Below are 23,724 nucleotides of genomic sequence, written 5' to 3'. Positions count from 1 at the left end.
ATCCATCACTGCCTATATCTCAAAAAATGTTTGCTTATCATTTAAGTTACACTTTTATGTCAATTTGATTTATTGATTTTAGTAGACTTACTTGGATAAATCCCGTATAATCACTCCATATAAGGAACTTTCACCTTGCTTTATTTTTCCAACATATATGAATAATATTTTGCTTATTTTTATGGGTATGGGTATTACGTTATAACAAATGATTACACTTACATTTTCGTAAAACTAAATTAAGTTAAAAGTTAGCCACATTACCATATATAATGACAGAAAAAAGTATTTGTAAGGATTTCAAACATTCGAAATACAGATTTGGAAATCGAGTTCGGAAAAACGTCTGCTTCGAATCTTATCGGGTTGACAGTACTTTTTTTTAAATGGCCACACTCGATTTGTAGACAGCATCGATCGGCGCTATGTTCAGATTAGTTAAGAGTAGACTGTTTTAGGGGGTGGGTGGATTTCTGTGGGACGTTTTGCTCCAATATATTATTTATTTGCCCCCGAATTATTTATTAACTTTTGATACTTAGATAGTTTAAGTTAAGTTATTGGGATGAACATGTGTTATTCTAACGACACAGCCTCCGAAGTGATTGAAAAGTGTTGTTGCGAGAAACAGATTGTTTACTTTCAAAAAGGACATTATTGTGCATTGTTTATATTTTAGTAAATAATTGGACTGGTTTTGATAAATTAAAACGAACGCGTGTCTAAATTTAAGTACGTGGATTAAATATTAAACTGTGTTTGCCTTTTAATTTTGAAACATTTCGTTTGTTCTGTTAACGCAGACATCGATAAATCTTTCGCTTTGTGTAGCTGTCACCAACTCGAGTATTCTCAAATAACCAATTTACAAGGTATGTTGACAAAATGTTCATCAATGAAATAATTCGATCAATTATGCATGGAATTCTTGTGATAATATTGGTCAAAATAACAAAGGAAATAATTTTGGAAATGAGCTGCGCCTATGCGTTTTAATTTGCATAGAATTTATCAAACATGTACTTGCATTTTGGGATGGTCCCGTGGCTCGTGGGGACGGTCAAATAATGAAGGGAATCAAAATACAAGTAGGATTTTTTTTAAATTCAACGTGTATTGACTGCAAACATTACTTTAGTAATAATAATAATATTTTTAAAAATAATAATAATAAAACAATTCATATGTAAATTTATTAAATGCATATTATTTTTTAACATCTCATCAAAGATGAAGTAGAATATGGAAGTCTGGGCATTTACGGGGCTGACGACCGTCATAGTCGTGATTATAATCCAGGATTCAGACTTCACATACTAATATAAGAGTTTCTGCTTAATAAAAAGCTTCTTTACATCTCACCAATAGATGTCTCTAGTGAAGTTCTAGTGATTCAAGAACAAGGTTTCTAAATTGGTTCATATATATAGAACTTCCAAGAATTTGAGAAGTGTGGTTGTCAATAATGGGTAGAATTGGTGAATGTTACACGTGTGTAAAGTAATCACTTAAACCAGCCTATGACGGTCGTCAGCCTCGTAAATGCCCAGACTTCCATATTCTTCTTCATCTTTGATGAGATGTTAAAAAATAATATGAAATTAACTCCTGTAATTGGAGATAATCCAGATTTTGTGAACAAGTATTTGGACACACTCAATATGTTGTAATTAAATGCAATTTATTATATTTCAATTTTATTAATTTATTATTAAATGATTAATTGTGACACCAGAACTGGTATGTAGGGCCCTGAAGACAAATTTGTCCGCCCCCGTAATGGTCAGCACGCTCGGCTACCGTATTGAAGGTCCCGGGTTTGATTCCCAGTGGGGGGGTCAAATAAATATAAGTGATTTTTTCACTCTAATATTTATTCAATACTACTCAATACTAGACTTGTATCTAAAGCGGGGGGCTTTCCTTCATGTGTTAACGATCAAGATAACACTGCGTTTGTATGATGTAGTGCCCTATGCACCATCGGGTACGGATAAGGGTTTGAAGAAGAAGAAGAAGACACATTTATGTTTTTATCGCCCCATATTTTGTACTCGGTGGTGCGTAGAACACTGTAATGGATTAATGCAACGTTATCTTTATTCACGATTGGATAAAAAAAATCAACTGGTAAAAGAAATAGCATTTATATTTTTGTGATACCGCTCACTCAAAGATAAATAATCATATAACCATTTCTGAGGTAAGCACGATATGTGTAAAATAACTAGCTATGAAGAAAAGCAACTCTGATATAAGTATTTCGAAAAAATAAATAATTTATTAATTTATGTCATCATTTTGTTCACAATCATCCTATAATTAAAAAAATAATTCCTATAATTGGAGATAATCCAGATTTGTGAACAAGTATTTGGACATACTTAAAATGTTGTAAATAAGCAAGGTAAAAAATGATGAATGCAATTCCCTTTGGAAAAAATTTTGTACCTTTTTTTTTTTTGAATTACCTAACGTCCAAGTGACTCTGAAATCTAGCTACGGCTTATGCAACACCGTTTATCATGTCCCTACTCAGGCTTCAACTTTATAAGTTTCATAGCCTATGCCTACTTGTGAGTGGATTTACTCTTTATGTTTAAAGTTACTATAATTTCATGTAATTCATGAGTGAAAATTCTAGGCAAAAACACTCGCTATGTCCGCCTCCGTAGTGTAATTGTCAGCACGCTCGGCTACCGTTCTGGAGGTCCCGGGTTCGATTCCCAAGGGGGGTATAATAAATATAAGTGATTTTTTCACTATCATATTTATTCAATATTACCCTGGACTGGTACCTGAAGCGGAGGGCTGATCACCTTTCCTTCATGTGTAAACGATCAAGATAACACTGCGTTTATATGAAGCAGTGCCCTATGCACCATTGGGGTGCGGATAAGGGTTTAATTATTATTTATTATGTTGTACCTAGTGCCTACCCTAGTAAGTAGTTCCAGCTTACCTTACTACCTTCATCTACTGCCTATTCTAAAAAAATTATCTGTGCACGCCACTGTGTACGCTAAGTTAAAGGAAAGTTTGATCGTAATGATTTGTATATAATTGTAAAGGAACAACGTGACAGCAAATGCGTCTCTCGTAGTCTTCCGGGACCGTAATAGATCAGAGTCACACGTCGCGAGTCGTATAACGATGCTGGCTAGATACTGGCTACACAGATCCATGTAGTATTATTTGAATGTACATACAAAAGTCCATTTCTATAATAAAATCATACTTAAAACTATATTTTAAATATTGAAAGCATTAACTTTGTGGATCATAGTGATATATCGCTCACTCCTTTCAAGAACGTCATAAATCAAAATACTTGATTTTTCAGGAGAACGTTTTTAAAGTTTAAAAATATAACACAATGTATTAAAAATAAATATCAAGCCACTTATTGAACTTTTTACTGTACAACACATATTTTTAGGTAAAACCTGAAGGTTTTTTCTCCATTTAAAAAATATTTAGTATATTTAAAAAAATAATTTAAAAAATACCTTTTCTTCAAAATGCAAAAACGACACTTTCTGCCCTGTAGCGGGTAAATATCATGCTAAAAATATGCCACTTTCGCTGGGATATAGCACATTTTCTGGGCATTCCGAAAACATGCGCAACTGAAAATCGACGATTTTTTATTTATGACGTTCTTGAAAGGAGTGAGCGATATAATTTTGAGAAATAAAAAGACTGTTTTTTGATCCACTCACTCACGTATGTTTGTGTACATAAACATGTATGTTTAGTCATAAACATGTATGTTTAGTCATTAAATGAACTCTGAAGCAACAGGTTGTTGCCGAAACTAGCTGGTTTTTAATAAAAATGTGAGTGGATCAAAAAACAAAGTCTTTTTATTTCTCAAACTAATACATACTTTAAACCCTTACCATAACTTTTATTCAATTATAATTCTCAACTTGGCACGATCAGATCAATCAGAACCTAAATTCTGGTGGTGTCAAAAGTCTGCGTGGTATGTATGACTAGATGTATATGGATGTGAAGAAAGCTAGGACTGTATGTCAGGACAGAAGAGTGTGGCTTTCTATCTTCTTTGCCTACCCCTACGGAGAAGCGACGTGATAGTAGTAGTAGTAGTGTAATTCCAAAACATTATTTAAATTGAATTATAAAACTCTTGTTTTTTACCACTTGTAAATAACAGCATAAACGTGTTTAATTTTTTATATATTTTTGATAAACATAGATTGAAATTCTACCAACTGTCTGCAGTTACAATAAATAAGAACGGCGAATGTTACACGTGTATAAAGTGATCACTCAATCCTATGACGGGTCGCGCAGGCCCTGAAAATACCCAGACTTCCATATTCTTCTTCCCCTATGTTGAGATGTAAAAATGTAAAAAAAATCGTTATCCCTGTGTTGAAAAATGTAGTGTCTGATGTAATCAGTGAATAAACAGCAAACAATTTTATTTATCGTTTAATCCGGCAGTCACTTTGGTACAAAAAAAACAGTAAAAATGTTAAAGAATATTCTTACCTGCGACTGAACTTCATCGTATCCAGTTCCAGACACTTCTTTTGGTTTCTATTTTTGCCTCTCCTGCAAAATCACATATGTACCTTATCCCTCCTCTACACATATGCCCAGTAACATATAATGTATTTACGTAATCGTCTGGTTCTATGTATATATTGCTATTTTAGCACGAGGGGATTGACTCGCCCGCGGAGCAGTTGCCCAATGCATAAAGTGCTGTCAATTAAATCCACAATTTAACACGTGATTCATTTTGCTAGTCTAGTGAAAACGAATGGAAAAATTACTATGATACTATATATACAGTGTTAATTTATTTATTTCAAGTAACTAGTAAGTATTTGGACACACTCAAAATGTTGTAAATACATTTTCTCATGTCTCTAGTGATTCAAGAATAATGTTTCGAAATTGGTTCATATATAAGTATATAGAACTTCCAAGAATTTGACAATAATGGGTAGAATTGGTGAATGTTACACGTGTGTAAAGTGATCACTTAAACCAGCCTATAACGGTCATCAGCCCCGTAAATGCCCAGACTTCCATATTCTTCTTCATCTTTGATGAGATTTCAAAAAATAATATGCAAAGAAAATTAATTAAAATTATTTTTAAAAACTTTTATTACCATATAAAATAATTAAAAAAAAATAATATGAACTATAGTGCAATATGGGAGTGTGCCGCGACTGGCCGGTGATTGAAGCTTTATTTATTAGTTGGCTCGGCCGTCAATGTGGCCGCTCGCTCGTCGACGCCCGCCCTAGGGAAATTGGCTTCGGCGACAAGACGCGAAGTGTTATTCGGGTCAATCTGTCCGATATCGTGGTGTGCAACACCCGCATTCACGGCATACGTGGCACCCAAGGCACAGAGCGCTACTACCCATACATACGATGCGACGCAACAACGCGAAAAATGATACAAGTTTACTATGCAAACAGCAGTGGAATAGTCACTCGGACGAACTTCTTCTAGGTGACAATTTACATAGGTACTTAGAACGGGGCTACTTGAACTCTGATGTGTTACTTGAGCCCAGTACATAACAAAAATTAAAACTGTATTTGGTCTACAATAATGAACGTATAAGTGTCACCTGTTAGGGAAACAATGAAGCATGTCGATACGTTCATTATTGTAGACCAAATACAGATCTATTTTTTTTTGTACTGGGCTCAAGTAACACATCAATGTTCAAGTAGCCCCGTTCTATGGTATAGGCAATATATCGCTCACTCCTTTCAACAGCGTCATAAATAAAATAAAAACTTGATTTTCCAGGAGATCGTTTTTAAAGTTTTAAAATATAATAAAATGTATTAAAAATAAATATCAAGCCACTTATTGAACTTTTTACTGTGCAACAGATCTTTTTAGGTAAAACCTGAATGTTTTTTCTCCATTTGAAAACTATTTAGTATATTTAAAAAATAATAATAAACAATACCTTTTCTTCAAAGTGGAAAAACAACACTTTCTGCCCCGTAGCGGGTGGATATTAAGTTAAAAATATGCCGCTTTTGCTGAGATAAAGTACATTTTCTGGGCATTCCGAAAACACGCAATACTGAAAATTGGCGATTTTTAATATATTACGTTGTTGAAAGGAGTGAGCGTTATGTGTAAAGGCAACTAGCCGTAACTGAAGTTGCGGTTATTTGGCTTAACAGGGCTCAAAGCATTCTTTTAACTGGCCTCTATCATATACAATCACACAAAAGAATGGCTCCTAAAAATTAAAAGATCCCAGCTGGAGCAGCAAATAAAAGTTTGTGTGTGATTAATCTATGTGTCAGTATTTTAAAATTATATAATCCTATTTTCTAATTTTATAATATTACTCCTTTAGATTTTACTTTTCTTTTAGTTAAACTCTCTATTTGCTTTCATTTTATAATTATTATTTCATATTATTTCAGTCTTACCACTTTTATATTATCATTAAAAATATATAAAGCTGTATTATAAAAAGAATAAGCATACCCTGCCTACCTCAGAACAGGTATCTCCAAATACCTAGTGAAGATAGACAGTGTCCAATAAAAATAAAAATAAAAATAATAAATATATATATAAATATGTATAACTTAAGTACAAAATTATTATAAATAATAAACGCTGTTCTGCAGTACTGAACCTGAAAAAATAAAATAACATAAAAATCACAGATTTCTTTATATCTCTTTCCTTTACCGAGATATTCAATATCCATATAACGCAAAATTGTATTAATTTGAGACATGTTTTGGCAAAAGCATCATTTGAAGTTAACTATAAACTTGTTTATCTCAAAACTACTGTTTTTAACTTGCGGCTATTTGCCTTTGTACGTTAGTGGAGTAGTCACCTATGACACCTTCTAGGTGACAATTTAGGTATAGGCAATATATTGCAAGGACTTTATTCCCATGTTAGTTGTGTTTATCGGCTCCACATGCATTTTATTTTATCCTCGTGTATTATGATGACGAATTTCTTTGTTAAAATCGGTTTGGTGGTGCTGTGAGTCGTTTTGGACATTATCTGAAGGATTGTATATGTAATTTCATATGTTAGGAGAATGTCGAAAGGTTTAGTCATCAAATAAATATCTTTTACATGAGTGGTGTAACATCTTTATCTTTTTCCCGCTCGTGAGATAATTTGCATTTCACTCTCATTTCAATTTGCAACACGGCTCCTTTTCAGTCTGAAAAAGGTAATCCGACCCGTATTATTAATATGTGTACGTAATTATGCAACCCTAGTGCCTGCTTTGTTTTCGGTCTATGTTGGGTAGGTACCTACCCACGCCTGCACGGCTGCTGAATTCCTTCACGTAGCAACATTCTTTACCTTTAAAAAAAAAGAAAATAATGCTATCGGCGAGCGAGTGCAAACATTATGTAGCCATATTAGGGACCTGCGTAGGTACTTGTTAAAGTACTTAAATTTAAAACTTTATTTGATTCGGAGCAAAGAAAGCGGAATGAAAAATTAGAAAAATGGAACATAATAGTCACTACAGTATCAATTTTCACATTATGAGATATTTTACTTAGCGAGTGTACTGTTTTCATGCCAATACTGTTAAAACTGCCATCTTTCGATATGAAAACATTATATTTTTGAAAACTGCTCCGTTTGTGAATAGACTCGGATAATCAGACATACCTATAGAGATGTATTGAGTGTATCGTTGACCCGAAGGGCTTATCTTTATTGACCCGCGGTTATATTTGATAACCCTAAAGACGATACTAACGAATATCAGCAATGAATATCGATTTCCATGGTTTAAAAAAGGTAATATATATTTTACATTTTTACAACCAGATTTGTGAACAAGGATTGGACATCATTAATGTTGAAATGTTGGATAGGAGTTTACAGTAAACCCCCCTACAACGTTGACGTAGGTACCCTTTATCTAAGGGTATTTAATAAGGGTTCAATGTTTTAAATTGTATTTTTACATTTTAAAAAGCGGAAATCACTGTAATGAGTAATTTAAAATTTGAATATAATTTTTAAACATTAATTTCCCTATAACGACCACCCCGATAACACGGTACCTGTCTCGGCGTTATAGGGGGTTTATTTTATTTATTTATTGTACTTATTTTATTCATTGTTTCGGCATTCACTTTGTGGTAAAACATGATGAAATTGTAAATAAAAACACTTGTTTTTTACCAATTGAGTACCTACCTATTATACTTATTTTAAAATAAAACTAGTCGTTAAAAAATAAATATAACTCTCAAGTGTTTTTATTTACAATTTATATTAGACTTCGTGCATTTATTTATTTTCATCATGAACATTATTACAAATTAAAATTATTTGTCGTCACTGAGTTTTCCCGTGCCGAGGGCACATTTTATAACATTTATGAAATTAAAATGAAAGAAAATTGTGTTTCTCCAAATTGGCGCTTACGATGTCTTTTAGAGTAAAGCTTTACATGTATGTGGTAATATTTTTTTATAGGCATTATATTCTTTTTGTTATCTGTAAATTTATTTATCCTGTAACAATACGATCGTTGGTTGGGTATGTATATTATATTTGTCCGATGACCTGTCCGGATGTGTACCGCCATTTCTCTGCGGTACATGTCAAGTTTCTAGTAATGAACCCAGGACTGTTTCCGTACTGTCGGCGCTCCTTTGATTTTCTCACTCGTCCCCGCGGACAGGGTTGCCAAAAAATAAACCTAGATTAATTCCAATTTTTTTCTCTCGACAAATCGCAAAACATCGATGATTAACATTTTTAAGACGGGATATTCGATTTGAATATTGTATTCTGCCTCCAATAATATTTAATTCATCTACTTACACTTATGGTCACCAAATGGTGCTTAGAGCACTGCATCGCATTGCCGCAGTATTAAAATGATCCATAGGTGTCTCAACATATATCGTTCCCCTTTATATGAAAGAAGATGGAAGTCTGAGCATCCCAGGGTTTCTTTCATATAAGTAAATCTTTTCCTTTTCCTTCCTGCATATTTCATTTTATACTATACCCTTACCCAATCACCCCCACCCTCATACACACACAAACATACACACACACACACACACACACACACACACACACACACACACACACACACACACACACACACACACACACACACACACACACACACACACACACACCTCACTTACACTCACACACACCTGACCTCTCTTCTCTTTTCTCTCTTCTCTTTTCTCTCTTAATATAAAACAGTATTCATAACATACTCGTATAGGTACTTATGTTGAATTATTTCATTGGCTTTTATCGTTGTCATGTATTTTGTATGTACAATTCCCAAACAAATAAAATAAATAAATAAATGCCAGTCGCCATGGCGTAGTTGGGTAAACTGGGTCGCGGGTTCGATTCCCGCCAAGTGCAAAATAAATACAAAAAGATTTATTTTAAATTGGTCTGGGTATTTGTAATGTATTTTTCACATTTACCTTCCCTATCCTTACTATCCTACCTGCAGACAAGCTTCAAAAAGAGGTTTTGGGGTTATTCCTTAAAAAAAATACATAAATAAAGGGAACGATAGATGATTCATATCAAGTTGAGACACCTATAAAATGTCTTACATTTATACGGTGGACAACCCTGTTTATACGCATACAGATATTATAGTATTTATACACACTTATAGGTACATCAATTGTTGGACTATTTAATTTTCTTATCATATTCTATGCACACATACACATCGCTCACTCCTTTCAAGAACGTCATAAATCAAAATACTTGATTTTTCAGGAGAACGATTTTAAAGTTTAAAAATAAAACACAATGTATTAAAAATAAATATCTAGCCACTTTTTATCGTGCAACAGATCTTTTTAGGTAAAACCTGAAGGTTTTTTCTACATTTGAAAAATATTTAATTTATTTATAAAAATAATTAAACAATACATTTTCTTCAAAATGCAAAAACAACATTTTCTGCCCTGTAGCGGGTAAATATTAAGTTAAAAATATGCCTCTTTTGCTGGAATATAGTACATTTTCTGGGCATTCCGAAAACATGCACAACTGAAAATTGACGATTTTTGATTTATGACGTTCTTGAAAGGAGTGAGCGACATGTATATATTGTATATTTATACACGCAAGTACTATTTCATGTTGCGTACAAGGTAATAAAGCATTTCGTAACATGCCCATAAATAATAATGAAAGTCATTCACTATCTAAATAGGACAGCGTTTAATCCCGAGGGCAAACAGGATGAGAGTCGTTCTTTTCGATCGCGTTTTATTTTTTTCCCCATTCACTTTTCAAAGTCTGATTGAATTTTCTTTTGAGTTACGCAAACAAAGTACTTCGGTGAAATTTTCCGATATCGTTTATCTTTGTATTAAAAAACAATTTTTTAAAGGAATTTCTTGAATCAGAATGTATTATTTAAACGTATTATTTTATTGTAATATTAATATTAATATTTACGGTAAAGCAAATTTATGAGGCGAATGTAAGTGGAAAGAAGAGCAGAGGAAGACAGAGAAAACTTGAAAGTGGTCAGGTTAGGAGTCGTAACGATCGGAGGGTATGTATGAGGAGATGCATGAACGTGAAAGAGGCGAAGAATGTTTGCAAAGACAGAGTGGTGTGGCGTTCTATTCTCTCTGCCTAACCCTGCGGGGAAGCGGCTTGATGGTTAGTTAGTTAGTTAGTTAGTTTTAATATTGATATTATTTGTTGACATCTCATCAAAGATGAAGAAGAATATGGAAGTCTGGGCGTTTACGGGGCTGACGACCGTCATAGGTTTAAGTGATCACTTTACACCGTGTGTGACATTCACCAATTCTATCGATGATTGACAACCACACTACTTAAATTCTTGGAACTTCTGAATATATTGATCAAATTCGAAACATGGTGCTTGAATTCACTACAATTTCACTACAGACATCTATGGTGAAATGAAAGAAGCATTTTCATTGAGCAGAAACTCTTGCATTTTCATGTCTGAATTCTGAATTCTCATGTCAAAATATTGTAAAAAAATAACTCCTATAATTGAAGATAATCCTGATTTGTGAACAAGTATTTGGACACACCTAAAATATTGCAATGCTTTTTCTTCTTCAAACCCCTATCCGCACCCTAATAGCGCATAGGGCACTGCATAATAAAACGCACTGTTATCTTGAGCGTTAACACGTACAGAAAAGGTTATCAGCCCTCCGCGTCAAGCACCAGTCCAGGGTAATATTGAATAAATATTAGAGTGAAAAATCGCTTATATTTATTTTACCCCCCTCTGGGAATCGAACCCGGGACCTCCAGAACGGTAGCCGAGCGTTACACTACGGAGGCGGAGGAAATATTACTACCGACACATAATTGTCAAAGAAATATAAGTTATTTTTGTCACTCTAATGTTTATTCAATATTACCCTGGACATATATCTGCACCGGAGGGCTGTTCACCTTTCCTTAATAAGTCAACCATCAAGACAACACTGCGTTTATATAATGCAGTGCCCTTTGCACCATTGTGGTGCATATAAGGGTTTAAATAAGAAGACTGAATTAAAAATTGAAGAATGAAGAATGATAAAAAAAGACGATATTAATTTTTTTTTAATCAAATGCTTTTTATACATGTTAATCGAGAAAAAAAAAAAATAATAAAAAAACTGATATCATTCATATGTATCATTTATCTCTCTCGACGCACAAAATCTAAGTCTCTTTCGGTGAGGAACAGCGTAACTAGTATTAACAAATAATAAAACCCTTACAGCACCCCAATGGTGCATAGGGCACTGCTTCATATAAACGCAGTGTTATCTCGATCAAACGATCGAGATAACACTGCGTTTACACATGAAGGAAAGGTGATCAGCCCTCCACTTCAGGTACCAGTCCAGTGTAATATTGAATAAATATTAGAGTGAAAAAATCACTTATATTTATTAAACCCCCCTGGGAATCGAACCCGGGACCTCCAGAACGGTAGCCGACCATTACACTGCGGAGGCGGACATAGTATTAAGAGATGTTAAAAGTACAAATGTCTAGCAAATGAATTAAATTGTAATATTTTTTGTAACTACATATATTTAATACATATGGAAGTCCTCACCAAGAAGTTACATTTCCAATATTGCACAAAAAATCAAATTTATTCTGTTTACTGTATCCTATCGAAATCTCAATTAAAGTTGCGACAAAACGTGACCAACCCTGTGTTAAACCGATATGAAATCATTGAATCGCACCAAAACGTAACAATTTTACAAGCTAGAAGGTAGATAATTCATTCACCTTTGTTTGGAATCGGCGTCCTGGCGTCCTCTGATAATTTCAAATTATATTCATAGATTTTTTACACTGCTTCAAATTGAATTAGGCATGCTTAGTTCTCTACAGTTCACTGCTCGCTGGTCCGGCCATAATTGCATTAACCTCTGCGTGACATTACGTACCTAACCTCAAATGCATTTATATATGTATCTACATGTCGCTGGTTAAATGCTAAAGGGCCACAACGCGCGTCCCGGTGTTGGATAGTCACTACACAATAAAAATAGCGATTTCTTGAAAAAACACTTAAATTTATTTTGAACTCTCTGGAAATCAAACCCGGGTCATCTAGCACGGTAGTCAAATATGCTAACCATTTCACTATGGAGGCAGATAGATAATTAGATTCAGTCAATTGTTGAGAAAAGTTATAACCTAATATACAGAAATATATTTTTTAACCTTTCCCTTCCGGTGCTAAAATAAAATGCGCGTCCCGGTGTTGGGTAGTCACTACACAATTAAAAACTAAATTTAAATCGGAAAAATATGGACATTCATAGCTAATCCCCTTAATTAATTATAAATGAAGTAAAAATTATAATAATTTAGATTTATTTGCTGAAAACATTAAAAAACCATCTGGCAACGCTCACGGAACAAGCGTAGGTCCAGTCTTGTCGAAAGCTCAAGCGCTACTGCCCCTAGCTCGCTAGCTAGCCAGAGAACATTGAGCTTTGAGCTCCTCACGCTTGCACAGTGTAAGTATGCAAGAGTGAGATGCGAATATGGTGTCGCGGTTCCCGTACACTCTTCACGCGCTGTTTATACGCGGATTAGTCCGATATTCACAAAATACCTCCGATGTACCCGATAAATTCTGATTATTATTAATATTATTTTTTAAATCAATGCGTAAATATGTTACGGAGGAATACCTAAAATCTTAGCCTTGTATTTATTATATTTATAGAGATATTATGGTTATTAGAAGCTATGTGTACAAGGTACACAACACCGGGAAGGGAGAGTTAACAGCGTTAAATTTTAAAAATACGTGCGACTGTTGATTTGATGTTTGTTTCTTATTATTACAAACATCACTTCGACTGTTTGTCATCGGCTGGTAAGTCAATGACACCTGAAATGCAATTCATGCAACAATAATTCCTATTTTTACATGTTTTTTTTTTAATAAACATAAATTATTGACGTTCATTATTAAGGCCCAGTTTTTGTTTAATCGCAAATAATTTTTCTATAAATCCAGGTAACATTTTACGTAAATGATTTTTTTCTTTAAACACCATTTTTGTATCGAAAAAACATGTTTTTCTTGTAAATACGTATAAGGTTTTGAAAAGAAAAGAATTTTTAAAAAGGTAAGGAGTTAAAAATAAATTATAAAAATATTTTTTGTAAATTCATATATTCTTAAAAACAAAAAAATATCCAATGTACATTCGTGAGTGGAAAGACGTGTAACCTCTTTAGCGGTTGGCCGGCGAATGAGTTCTGTCTTTGCGAATATATCCCCTTAAATTCGCACTGTATGACTAAAACTGATCGAATCTCTGATGGTAAATTCATCTACTTTATGTTATCGTTCAAAGGTTCGAAAAACGGGGTTAAGTGCGTTTATAAAAGAGCGCATTCTGCATTAGCACGAGGAATGAAATGCGGTGCATTCTTGAGCATTTCATTAGCCTGTGTTTATTTTTTAATGCAAAACATATCCCGCCCTCAAAACACAGAATAACCGACCAGAAATATATCGTAAGTATGGCAAATAATAACTGCAACTCAAATGCATTTATATACATATCGTGGTCATACAGGAGAAAGTGACCAAGTGCATTGTTTTACAAAAACGTGATCATTGACTATTTGATATCTTGCTAGCTTAATATTGCCCTGAAAAAATCCCAAACGATTTTAAACTTGGAAGTATACTATATTGACTAGTAAAAAATGACTAACTGCATTGTTGTTTATTTTCTTGCCAAGCAAAAGTGACTTAAATGGCCCTCCTGAACATTTTACGTTTTAGTAGTTAGTCACTTTCTCCTGTACGATTACGATATATATATATATATATATATATATATATATATATATATATATATATATATATATATATATATATATATATATATATATATATATATATATATATATATATATATATATATATATATATATATATATATATATATATATATATATATATATATATATATATATATATATATATATATATATATATATATATATATATATATATATATATATATATATATATATATATATATATATATATATATATATATATATATATATATATATATATATATATATATATATATATATATATATATACATATATATATATATATATATAATATATATATATATATATAATGTAGTTGGAAAAGGAAGTAGAAGAAAACCGAGAAATTCTTGGCATGATCAAGTATTTCAAATACTAAAAAAAGTGGTCGGGTCAGGAATAGAAACAATCGGTGGGTATGTACGAGGAGATGCATGAATGTGGAAGAGTCGATGATGATTAGTATGGTTTCTATTCTCTCTGCTTACCCCTGCGGCGTAGAGGCGTGATGGTTAGTTAGTTGGAATTATTATCATTATTATTATTTTGGGAGAGCCCAATATTTGAACCCCAAACGAATCCAAATGAACCCTAAAAGAAAAAATTCTCAATATTTTTTCTTCGAGGATCACCAATTCTGGTAATCCTCGGAAAGAAAACATTGTGAAATATTAATCAAAAGATTTTAAAAAAGGAACAGTGAATGCTCAAACTAAACTTGTAGGTTTTAAGATAAAACAAAGCTATGTGCAACAGCAAAAAAACAATAAACATATTTTTTTTTCAATAATGACATGTAGAAGTGAAAATAGTTTCGTGAAAAAAAATTGTTAAAAATCAGTGTAAAAATTATGTACAATTATTGTTTTTATGTTTTGTGTTTGTTATAATTACCGCCGTCTGAAGCTAATGAATAATTTCCCTTTTGTCCCTGTTTTATTAAATTATTAAATTATTCTGTATTAGTTTAAAACAAAGTTTTAATTAATTTCGAAAAGTTTTCGATCACGCCTCCGACGACAAATTATTGTATTTCGTCTGTTTTACTTCCGAGCCCACATAATCTCCGCCCATCTTTTATCTCCCACAATCAATCATATGGTGTCCCCATTCATTTTCCATTTGTCCTGTAAAAACGAAACTTGTTTTCCCCGCGACCGTCCTCCTCCGCCTCCCCCCCCCCCTCGCCCAGAGACTCGTTCACTGAATTTGCCGTCTATTTTTACAGGTGCCCCCGCACCCGCCCAGCCCGCGCCAGTTGATCGGAGACCGCCGAGCTGGCCGCACGTCGCTCCTCGTCACTTCCGCCTCGGTGCACACCCCGCGATCTGGTCTTCGGGTCCTCGCTTCGGTTCCTAGTCCGCGACAGTGAAGTTCGTTGCTCTCGCGATCGTCTCCGAGGCAAATATGTGAAAATCGTGAAGTGATCTTCCAGCTCCGCATAATGTTTTACGTGGGATCGTTTCATTCTAGGATGTGACGATCGGTGCGCGATCTCTTAGCGATCAATTACCGCCGCGAAGTGTCCTTTATGTGTTGTAAATTCGTTATAAATATTCGGTGTTTTTGATATTTGTATTGTTGTTTTCGTTTCGGATCCGGCGTTGGAGCGCCGAGGAATGCTCCGCGTATCGGCGCGGTGATAAAGGTGGTCGGTTCCCGGTGTCGGGAAGAGAGTCGTAAACCAAAATAAATCTCCGCCGAGCGCGAGAGTCGGCGGAGTTAAATTTAGGGCTGGCGCTCCCGCCCGCGCCCCCCGGCCCCGCCCCGCTCCAGCGCTCCTTCAGATGAACCAAGGCCGATCCGCCGAGTCCTCCTTCGCCCTAAACAAATCACCCCCTACGGACGTCAACGCCAACACCTACGGACGTCAACGCCAACACTCTGACCGCGTGGAGTGTGGACCCTCCCGAACGGAGACCCGTCGAAGCCGACTTCGACGACAAAGTTGACGCGGCCTTCGCCGCTTGGGATTCACGCGCCAGAGAAGACTTTTCGCTCATCGACTCGTTCCTGGAAGCTTCCGATTATGCCGAGGGCTTCGAAACCCGTTCGAATGTAACGGATCAATCGATCAGGAAGCTGATACAGGACAGTCGTAAGTTCATCGGCACCATCGACAATGTAACAAATCGACGAATCATCAACACGTCCAGCGAAGAGAGTAGCCATTCGCACAGAGAGGAATCGTCCTCCAAAGAATTGTCCTATCTGCTTCAACACTATCCCCATGTTTTGCAAAATCAAAGAATCGCGGATTTCTTGATCGATCCCTATTCCGGTATCACCCCCTCCGTAGTCCTGAATTCGATCCGCCAACGCCAGAAGAAGGAGGAGGAACGATCGTCCGCGGGGAGGAGCGTCGACCGTTCCGCCATAGAGCCCGGCTATCATATGATGGCGGCCACAGCCAAACACACTAGGGACAAGTTTGACGCGGGAGAAGAGGATATAGCGGCCATTGCGAAACAGATCTCCGATCACGCAGAGGCCATTTATCAGACGTGGAAGTCTCGAGGACTGGCTCCTACGGAGATCCTCAACTGCCACACCCCGCAGAACGCCGCCGACAAGTTCGGCTCGGCTCTCACTCCTCAGAATTCTTCCGCCGTAACCCCAGTTTCCGAGCTCTTGGCTCAAGCGCCTAACATGGATAACAATAATTTGGAGAAATTAGTAAACAGTTTTGTCAACGAAGACAAAGCGAGAATAGCGGCGCAAAGAAATAAGTCGCCATCCAAGACTATTCCGTCTTCCATTCAATTTGCCCTTCAAAAGTTCGAAAAGAACAACACCTCTCCGCAAAAGTCCGATTCCATATCTTCTTCTCCGTCTTTTGTGCAAAAATCTAACCTGAAATCTCCCGTAAAGCCGTCAACTCCGACGCAAAACCCTCCCGCTTACTCTCCGAAACCTGCCATCGGAGTCAAACCTCAAATCGCCCCGAAACACTTCAATCTAATTCAACACGATAATCACGAATCGGAAACGATCGAAGTCACTTTTCCTCCGGATATCGTACCCCAGAAACCGGAAGCGCCCAAGCGTCCGGCCGGGTTGAGTCTGCAAACACCCCCTAATTTACAAACGTGGCCTCTGAAAAATAAGGTGGTAGATAGTAAAGTTCAAAAATCCGGCGCCCCGAGTAACAATGAATCTCCGCAAAAAGTTAATTATTCGAAGGGTTCTCCGAAACCAGATAAGTATTCAACCTTGCCCGGAAGTCCAAAATCGTCTTCTTCATCTTACATGGACGAGGTGGCTAGGGAAGAAGAGAGATTAATAAACGCCTTAAAAACCGGTGTAGTCCTGAGCGAAGATCGCGACTCCGTACCATTCGCGTCGAAGACCAGAAACATGGTAAAAAAGGAGGCATCTCCCGCTAGAGACTCTGTAAAGCCGGACTTGATCCCGAACGAGAAACCGGTCGTATCGAGAGACGAAAAAGACGGCAGCGCAAATTTGAGTACAAACATATCTCTGGTGGACTACGCAAAGACAAAGTACAAGGATAACTTGGAGAACCCTCTGACGCAGCAGAGGTTAGATACAAACAAGCAGTTAGACATCGACCGCAAGGCCCATTTGATAGACCCGGCTTTAGGGCTACAGGTGACGGAGACTCGCAGCAAGTTCGAAGATGGAGAGAAGAGGGAGAGGCTGGAGAAGCTGGAGAAGTTGGAGAAGGAGGGGCCCCTGGCTCCGGCTGGCAGGGGCCGGCTGCGGCGGGTCGGCGCCGACCAGGTGCCGCACCCGGAGCTGACCACGCAGCAGAAGCAGCACATCCGCGCGCAGGCCGACAAGGTGGCCGGCAGCCCGGTGCGGCCGTTCCTCACGCGCGGCTCGGTGGCCGAGCGCGTGCTCATCTTCGAGAAGTGCCCCAGCGAGCTGATGCTGGACAAGCGGAAAACCCCGGCCATCACCTCCTGGCGTACCGGGCACGACGTCATGGCCAAAGCTCAGGTAACACCAATTCTCTTCATCTTTATGGTACTCCGGTTGCTTTTATTGTATTTTGAGTTATATAAAACAAGTACTTTTTTTGGACCCAATAACACCTTGTTAACCCTGTAAATGGGTTCAAGTTATTGATTGGTAGAGCTAAAAAAAAACTATAAAAATATTTTTTTTAAATATATTTAAAAAAACAAAAAGAAAAACCAATACATATATTATAAAAAATGGGCGTGAAGTGACATCCGGATCGCGGCGCAGCCGGACGCTTACTGAATTATATTATTACGAATAAAGCACTAAAATAGGTAATAGAAAGCATAGTCACTTGATCGAAAAATGTATGTTTACTATAATTATTAATTAGGATCAAATAGTTCTATAATTTTGGATTTTGCTTGATTTATATAATTTTTTTGAAAAATTGTTATCTCAACATATATGAAGAAGAATATGGAAGTCTGGGCATATACAGGGCTTCCGAATCTTGAAATAACTCGATAACTCTATGGAAACACTCAAAATATTGTAAATAACCGAATTTTCCTACTTACTGTCTCGGAATTATATACGTTCGTTTCGATCATCGTCTAATCACCAAACACACACAATTTTATCAATTTATTTAATTCGTAGACCCATAAACCCGTGTTTACATGTAGCGTAAAACCAGTTTAATGTGTTTCCATGTCGGGATCGCCATGTGGTGTGTTTACACAGCTATCTATACCCGAAGGACGGGTCAGTAAAACTGAAAATTGAACCAGAACGCTCGCGTAATGCCAAAACTTTTCATTTCCCGATCATCGCGCTACGCTCGATGGGTTTATACAAAAATAACTTTTCAAAGACCGTTAACCCTTTACCCAATTTGCCCGTACCGGATACGGGCAAAAATGGGCCTTTGCGGATTTGCCCGTATGTGGTACGGGCACTCCGGCGAAAAAATAGCTCAAACTGATTTTACCATAGACACGGCGGTAGTCGTAGATTTAAATATATATATATGTATATATATATATATATATATATATATATATATATATATATATATATATATATATATATATATATATATATACATATATATATATATTATTAAAACCCTTACCCGCACCCCAATGGTGCATAGGGCACTGTGTCTTATAAACGCAGTGTTATCATGATCGTTTTACACATGAAGGAAAGGTGATCAGCCATCCGCTTCAGGTACCAGTCCATGGTAATATTGAATAAATATTACAGTGAAAAAATTACTTTTATTTATTTTACCCCCTTTGGGAACCGAACCCGGGACCTCCAGAACGGTAGTTGAGCGTGCTGACCATTACACTACGGAGGCGGTATATATATATATATATATATATATATATATATATATATATATATATATATATATATATATATATATATATATATATATATATATATATATATATATATATATATATATATATATATATACGGAGGCGGTATATATATATATATATATATATATATATATATATATATATATATATATATATATATATATATATATATATATATATATATATATATATATATATATATATATATATATATATATATATATATATATATATATATATATATATATATATATATATATATATATATATATATATATATATATATATATATATATATATATATATATATATATATATATATATATATATATATATATATATATATATATATATATATATATATATATATATATATATATATATATATATATATATATATATATATATATATATATATATATATATATATATATATATATATATATATATATATATATATATATATATATATATATATATATATATATATATATATATATATATATATATATATATATATATATATATATATATATATATATATATATATATATATATATATATATATATATATATATATATATATATATATATATATATATATATATATATATATATATATATATATATATATATATATATATATATGTATATATATATATATATATATATATATATATATATATTTTTTTTTTTCAAACCCTTATACATTAAACAATTCAATTATAATGGAGTTACGAGCTAAAAATACTAGATGGAAAACCTTTGTGTATCTAAGATTAGTTTTAAACGTAGTTAGAAATTCTCTTTAAACATTAAACATTAAATAATTGAAGAAATATAAAAAAAAAATGGAAAATATTGCTATTACAGAAACGTTTGTGTATAATTGAAAGGTCACATATAACCTGAGATATGGAAATAAAAATGTCGTATTTAATTTAACTGAAGTTTCGTGTTTTCGGATAAATATTTTGATCACGCAACTACTATAGGTTTGTTTTATGGTCGAAGAGGATCATAATTCTTGAGACATGCTCGCTGTTTGATTTTTATTTTTTATTTTTTTATTATTATTTTTTTTAATTCATTTATACATATGGAGAACTTTTATATTTCGATTCGCTGTGCCTCTCCATAAAAGAGACTGTGCTCTTGTGCTTGGAGAGGGACTTACACTCGTGGTTTAATGTTATATAATAAAAGATATAATAGTTTTTTTTGTATATTTTTTCAAGATTTAAATGTATAGAGCTTTAATTTTTTTCTCAATTATTTTTCATCTATTTTTTTTATTTCTTTAGGGAGTTTATTGAAATGTTTGATTGCCAAATATTTGAAGTTTTGCTGAAATTGCTTGGTGCTTGCATTTTGGAGTAGAAAAATCGTTTGAGAATCTCGATGATAAATTTTTTGTTAAATTTAAATAATTGTCACCCTTTGGTGTTCTTATATGTTCTTGCAAATGGTCCTTCATGATATTCCTCTCTTATTAGACTCTTTTTTGCTTATATATTTTTTTTATTTATCTTTTATTCCATTGTCCGCCTCCGTAGCGTAATGTTTAGCACGCTCTGCTACCGTTCTAGAGGTCCCGGGTTCAATTCCCGGGGGGGGGGGTGAAATAAATATACGTGATTTTTATTTATTCATTTGGCGTTTAATTTGTAGAACTCCATTTTAATTTATGTATCAATTTTAAATCAAACACAGATTTTTTGAGTCTACTAAGTTGTATTTTATTAACAAAAACACATAAAAAATTTATATTGTGACAATTGTTTCGCCTTGTAAGGGCATTATCAAACGAATGTTGAACGAATTTTTTATGTGTTTTTGTTAGTAAAATACAACTTAGTAGACTCAAAAAAATCTGTGTTTGATTTAAAATTAATACACAAATATACGTGATATTTTTCACTCTATTATTTATTTAATATTACCCTGGACTGGTATCTGAAGCGGAAGGCTGATCACTTTTCTTTCATGTGTGAACGATTAAGACAATATTGTATTATTTATTGATTCGGCATTAACTTTGTGGAATGACATGATTATTTTATTAAAATAAGACAATACTGCGTTTATATCATGCAGTGGGTGCGGATAAGGGTTTTTCTTCTTCTATTCCATCGTTCCGCCGCGTGTGTGCCGCGGCACACTGGTGTACCGTGGTGATTAGTTGGTGTGCCGCGGAAAAAGGTCTAGCTTTGTGAAAATAATACAATTGCTCCAAATTTTGATTGCCTGTTCTCAGTTAAGTAGGCTCATATTTTGCATTAAACATAATATATTAAATACGTCACCCAAAAATGCACCTATGAAATTTAATGAATTATAATTTAATTTAATTTTTATTTCTTGAATGTTTTCCGCAGATACTTTGTGACACATTTTATACACTTTATAAAATGAAATAACTTTGTTATAACCACTTTTTTATTAACACAATTTAATATATTATTAAATTAAAACCAATATTTTTAGCTTTTCCACTTTATTTTTATTTGATCAGCGACCGGGTTTCGTCGTTACCGACATCATCAGACTGGTGACGCGTTACAGACATCACCAGTCTGATGATGTCGGTAACGACGAAACCCGGTCGCTGGTCAAATAAAAATAAAGTGAAAAAGCTAAAAATATTGGTTTTAATTTAATAATATATTAAAATGCAATTCCATCACGAAGTGTCAGTGGATTATATAAATGTATTAAAAAATACAATTTAACCTACTGGTTTCAACAAAAACCTTGTCATCATCAGGGTTTATATTAATTCAAAAACATTAAAATACTTTGACTTTTTATTTTTTAATTTTTTATTTATATGAATTTTAATTTTTTAATTTTGGCTGATTTAGTCTTTCGAAACGGGTTGTCAATCCTTTTTGTCAGGAAGTTGATAATACCAAAAATAAAACTAATGAATTAATTCCTCGAATCGAAGTTTTTAGAATCAAGTTATCTTTACTAAGCGGGTTATCTTTTCACTGCAATTCCTGCTCAGATTGTATGATAACGTATTTCATTGATTATTTTTATGATTCTTGCATTGCTAAGACTTGTTGAATTTCGAGGAACTCGGCTTATAGATATGAAACAAATACTTTGTTCATTTTTTTAAAATGTTTATCCATTAATCCATTACAGTAAATGTTTGTTACACATGAAATCCTTGGCATAAAAAATTAATTCATGTTTTGAATATTGAAAGCATTAACTTTGTGGATCATATTGATATATTATTTCGAGAAATAAAAATACTTTGGGTTCTGATCCACTCACATTTTTATTAACCAACTAGTTTCGGCAACAACCTGTTGCCCTCTTCAGGGTTTCATTTATTACCAAATAGTTCAAAGGTTTCATTTATTACTAAATGGTTCAAAGTAATAAATGAAACCCTGAAGAGGGCAACAGGCTGTTGCCGAAACTAGTTGGTTAATAAAAATGTGAGTGGATCAGAACACAAAGTATTTTTATTTCTCGAAATAATAAATTAATTCATGTATTAGTTTTAAAACAAACATAGATTTTATGAGTCCTAGTCCTATATACATATCGCTCACTCCTTTCAAGAACTTCATAAATCAAAAATCGTCAATTTTCAGTTGTGCATGTTTTCGGAAAGCCCAGATAATGTACTATATCCCAGTAAAAGAGGCATATTTCTTACTTTATATTTACCCGCTACAGGGCAGAAAGTGTCGGAAATCGAACCCGGGACCTCCAGAACGGTAGCCGAGCGTGCTGACCAATACACTACGGAGGCGGACAAAATTAAATAAAACCAATAAAAAACACACCCGATTCGGTTTGAAGAAATTCGTATTTTCTATTCACTCATAAAACCGCACGATTAAATGAACCTCTCATAATTGGATCATTTCTTATGTGTATGTCATACATGATTCATTTACCGATAAGGCCGCCTCCGCAAAAATTGATTCGTTCAGCACTCAAAGTTTCTAATGTGAGACGTTCTTTGAATTTTTA

The 23,724-nt window shown here is 34.2% G+C and overlaps 1 protein-coding gene and 1 long non-coding RNA gene across 2 annotated transcripts in view; both read left to right on the top strand.

Moving 5' to 3' along the window:
• The first annotated feature begins 276 nt into the window (after positions 1-276).
• Positions 277-16,251, top strand: LOC148304799 (uncharacterized). Its single transcript, XR_015838296.1, has 3 exons — positions 277-872; positions 15,630-15,774; positions 15,875-16,251. It is a non-coding gene; the product is annotated as an uncharacterized LOC148304799 (long non-coding RNA).
• Positions 16,252-16,255: 4 nt separating this feature from the next.
• LOC148304798 (uncharacterized) overlaps positions 16,256-23,724 on the top strand; it is a gene marked incomplete at its 5' end in the record, with an annotated part of 152,550 nt that continues 145,081 nt past the window's right edge. The window contains one exon of the mRNA XM_088267691.1: positions 16,256-18,364. Coding sequence (XP_088123817.1) covers positions 16,256-18,364 — 2,109 coding nt within the window. The remainder of the gene's footprint in view (positions 18,365-23,724) is intronic.

Source organism: Brachycentrus maculatus, unplaced genomic scaffold (genome assembly GCF_059751285.1).
Source record: "Brachycentrus maculatus isolate JH-2025_06_01 unplaced genomic scaffold, ASM5975128v1 h1tg000303l, whole genome shotgun sequence".
Taxonomy (NCBI): domain Eukaryota; kingdom Metazoa; phylum Arthropoda; class Insecta; order Trichoptera; family Brachycentridae; genus Brachycentrus; species Brachycentrus maculatus.
Note: the sequence above shows the minus strand (reverse complement) of the source record. Positions and strands in the feature narration are given on the sequence as shown.